This window comes from Aethalodelphis obliquidens, unplaced genomic scaffold (genome assembly GCF_003676395.1).
Source record: "Aethalodelphis obliquidens isolate GAN/ISIS:26980383/991018 unplaced genomic scaffold, ASM367639v1 scaffold4, whole genome shotgun sequence".
In the NCBI taxonomy this organism is placed as follows: Eukaryota; Metazoa; Chordata; class Mammalia; order Artiodactyla; family Delphinidae; genus Aethalodelphis; species Aethalodelphis obliquidens.
Window position 1 is genome coordinate 61,539,878 of NW_020837948.1, and position 4,008 is coordinate 61,543,885.

At 48.0% G+C, this 4,008-nt stretch overlaps 1 protein-coding gene across 1 annotated transcript; it reads right to left on the reverse strand.

The window, feature by feature from the left end:
* Positions 1-1,231: 1,231 nt before the first annotated feature.
* CARTPT (CART prepropeptide) lies at positions 1,232-3,465 on the reverse strand. The gene is made up of 3 exons (XM_027094866.1): positions 3,180-3,465; positions 2,668-2,751; positions 1,232-1,795 (listed from the first exon to the last, which is right to left on the reverse strand). Exons 1-3 carry the CDS (start codon positions 3,336-3,338, stop codon positions 1,688-1,690), a joined length of 351 nt encoding a protein of 116 aa, XP_026950667.1. The 5' UTR covers positions 3,339-3,465; the 3' UTR covers positions 1,232-1,687.
* Between the last annotated feature and the right edge of the window lie 543 nt (positions 3,466-4,008).

Here is a 4,008-nt window from a genome sequence, read left to right on the forward strand (position 1 = left end):
ACTGAAATGCTTTCTGGAAAAGCAGTGGACTATGAAACTATTGAATAACTCTTTTCAGTTTTTAAAGATTAAAATGCAACATATTTCAATCACAGCTAAAGCCTGGAATTCAAATTGAAGTGTGACCCCCCCCCCCAAAATACATTGGCATCCCAATGAGCTAATTTCTACTAAAAAAAGAAGAGCTTCTGGGGAATTTGGGAGTCCATACAGCCTGTTCTGGAGGGACATGGAGAGAAAAGATAAATCTTTGGAGTCAGAGAAATTAGAGCTGAGATCATGATTTAGGATTGGGTAACTTGAGCTAGTTCTGTCTCCTCTCTTGGTGTCTGTTTTCTCCTCTGCAGTGGGGGCAGAGGAGTGATAATAGTATCTTGCAAGATTATTAGGAAGACCAGCCATGATAACAGTAACAATGAGAACACTGCAAAAGGCAGTTGTGTATGAAAATATTTTTTAACAGCATACTCTAGATCCCCAAGAATCAGTGGAGGGACTTTAGTTTTAAATTCTACTACTATGTAGGTGCCTCCTGAGTTTGCATTAGGAAAAAGCACCTGTTCCTCTCATGATGCTTCCACCTAACTGTTACTTAGTTTGGTTTAAATGCCCAGAAATGTGACCTCGGGTAAGCACTCAGAAACATTTTAAGACTCTTAAACTTTACATTTAAGATTTTTGTATTTCTTGAGTTGAAGCTGCCCCCACTAATTTTCACTTGTTCCCCTCAAACAACAACTCCCAAAGAGCCCACTGTTTGTTTTTTTTTTTTAACCAATGCATATCTTCTAATAAAGAGGTGTCAAAACAAAAGTCCTAATTTTTCAAATTGCTTTTAATGTGGCTAAAGTATGGGACAATTTCTCTTGTATTGGTCTCCCTGTTAAAATTAAGTATCCTAGCTAAAGCATTTAATAAACAAAATATATCAACTCAACTCCAACCATCTTCACTTTATTTCATCTTTCTCTCTCTCTTTCTCTCTCTCTCTCTCTCTCTCACACACACACACACACACACACACACCCCACACCACTGCAATCAAAGAAAAATTGTGTACAAAAGCTTGTGTGGCAAACTCCTAATTAATGATGAAAACTCCTTGGAGCCCCGGTGCCGTTTTCCCAATAGACTGCTATTTTTAAAATATTTCTCCTTGAAAACAACAGCATGATTAATGCCAGCATTCCTGTTGAAATTACTTATGCAGAAACAACAAAGCACTATGAGCAATTATGAAAAACACTTTATTATGTATAATTTGTACATGCTTCAATTTGTGATGCTTGGGGTGATTTATTTTCCAGGTTGTGATGTCATCTACCAGATTTACCTGATCTAATTTTCATCCTGTCATGCCGCCTACAAAAATACAATTTTCAAAGTGAAGTTCTCCTTCTTTATTTAAATAAAAAGTAAAAGCTTTTTATTTGAAAAAGCTTTGAAAAGCTTGTCAGACAGATAAAATAAGAATAGAGTACTTTGCACATGTATCAACACCATACAAGGCATTACCCTTCACACAGTAACACCTAATGTGTTCTTTTATTTGGAAACAGCAGGAAAAGAGCCCCCTTTTCCTCAGAGGGAGATGCAAACTTTGCTGCTAAAGCCAAACTCCGGGGATGAAGGTGTGGTCCTCTGGGGAAAGTGGGGGCAGGGGGACTTATGGAGAAGGGTGGACGCCTCATAAGCACTTCAGGAGGAAGGAATTGCAGGAGGTTCCTCGGGGACAGTCGCACAGCTTCCCGATCCTAGCTCCTTTTCGCACGGCGCACTGCTCTCCCGCGTCACACTGCGAACAATACAATGTGTAGTCACCCTGCACACGCATGCCCATGCTCCCAACAGGCACGTCTCCCCATCAACACAAAGTCTGCCTCATGGGAGAGACAGATGAACCCTACCACCATCACCATGGGTCTAAGTACAGTCAGGCCTGAAACGAGGACAGCCTTGTGCTTATAATTTCAGCGAGAGAACATAAAAAGAAAGAAATTTAAATTATTGAACCCCTCTTACTTTCTTCTACCTTTTGTGGGGAAGCTACACTTCCTGGCTCCTTTAATTGCTCATCCAAAAGAAAAAAAAAATCAACAAGACCTTTTTATCTAAGAGATAAACAATAGACAGACATTCTCACACCCCCTGTTCCGTGTACCCTCCTCACTCCAAGAAGATCAAAATGTGTGTGTGTGTGTGTGTGTGTGTGTGTGTGCGTGCGCGCACGCGCGCTCTTCAAGGAAGGTGACCAGACCTGAATCAAGATTTTTGACCCTAGAACTTAGATTTTTAAAAACCTGGCAGTGGTCCAGAAGGCAGGAAGAAAATTAGAGGAACAAGCACTGACTGGATTTAAGGGCTCTTCCAACTCAGAGAATTCTTTGTGAGGTGAAAAGAACACATTTTTAGGAAATACTGCTTTCCACAGAAACCCAAGGGCTGATTCCTGGCACAAACTGTTCAATCCTCCGAAATGGTCGATCTACTCTAACCTTAGAGCCAAGGGGCAAGGGCTGACGGTGGAAACAAAGGGGAGCCCACAGAATTCTGCAAACCCATTATCTGAATTATTTGCCACATCCTGGAGAGAAGGTTGTGTAAAAGACTCCAGGTGGTGTATTTCCTCTTGGAAAAGCATGGGGAGGGGCGACCCCAAAGCCTTACCATGGGGACTTGGCCATACTTCTTCTCATAAATCGGAATACGTTTACTCTTGAGCTTCTTCAGAACTTCCTGCAGTGCTTCGATCTGCAACACACCGCCCGCAGAGCCCCAAGTTGCCACCTTGGCTGTGCGCCCAGCCCCGGTGCTCTCTTCCAGCCCTAGTTATAAGGAACCCCGGAGCCACACACACTCCTCCCCTGGACTCCACAAAGAGGGATGTTCAAGGGGTGGAAACTTAGCGAGCGCTGTCCCACGAACTGACCGCAGGTCCAGGAGCCTCGGAGACTCCTGTTGCTCCGAGGAGCCGGGATCAGGGATTCGCTCTACAGACTGTCTGGAGCCCGTGGGCTCAAGACGTTCTTCGGGTAACAGCGGGAGCCGGGAATCTGCGCCCACCTCCCCGGGCCCTGACTTAGGAATGGGGGTGGGGAGGCAGAGAGAGAAGAAGGACGCGCACAAAGGAAGGAAACTCGCGGCAGCCCAGGGGAGTCTGGGGCGGGGGGGATACAGACCAGCTCCTTCTCATGGGAGGCATCCTCCACGGCGGAGTAGATGTCCAGGGCTCGCGGCTGGAGCTCGGCGCCCTCCTGAGCTAGGGTGCCCAGCAGAGGTAGCAGCAACAGCAGGGCGGCACCCAGGAGGGGCAGCAGCCGCAGGCGGGGGCTCTCCATGGTGCTGAAATCCGGCGCTACGGGGGCAACCCGCGCTCCCGCCTTTTATAGCGAGCCTGAGCCTGGGCGCAGGGAAGAAGGAGGGGGCGATGAAGGAAGGGGGTGTGGAGGAGGGTCCGGGTCAACCGTCTGTAGGCAGCGCTTCGCCGCCGCTTGACGTCAATGCCCGCTGGGCTCCAGGCGCCCCGGAACGAGGCTCTGCGTACAGATGGGCAAGAGCGCGGAAAACAGGGACCCCGCGCCCCCAAGTGCTGTCAGCCCCGTAGCAAGGGACGCTCCCCGAGGGGCCTGAGCTGAAGTCGAGGGGCAAGAGGTGAGGGATGGAGAGCGGGAGGGGACTAGGAAATGGAAAATGCCTTCGAGTCAAGGCACAGACAGTAGAGTCCTTCCCCATCACCTAGCAGCCACAGCAGCACGATCCACCTCCCAGCACCACCGTGCTTCTTATCCCAGCCCCATCGGTGGCAGCAAGAAGACAGTGTTGCCTCCAGGCAGGCGCGTTTGCTGAGCACCTTACGAGGTACTCTGTGGTGGAGAGGAGGCAAATATAGTACGTAAAAGAAAGAGAAAGCATGGCCTTTCTCATGCTGGGTTCTTTGGTGGACTCTGTGTGGTAATGAGAAAAGAAGGACAGCAGAATAACCCCAGTTCAGCGGCGGTGTGGAGAGTG

Coding starts and splice junctions, on each gene's coding strand:
- CARTPT (XM_027094866.1), bottom strand. CDS start 3,338: ATGGAGAGCCCCCGCCTGCGGCTGCTGCCCCTCCTGGGTGCCGCCCTG. Junction 2,752..3,179: donor CCTCCCATGAGAAGGAGCTG/GTCTGTATCCCC, acceptor GGTGTGTTGCAG/ATCGAAGCACTGCAGGAAGT. Junction 1,796..2,667: donor AGTATGGCCAAGTCCCCATG/GTAAGGCTTTGG, acceptor TATTGTTCGCAG/TGTGACGCGGGAGAGCAGTG.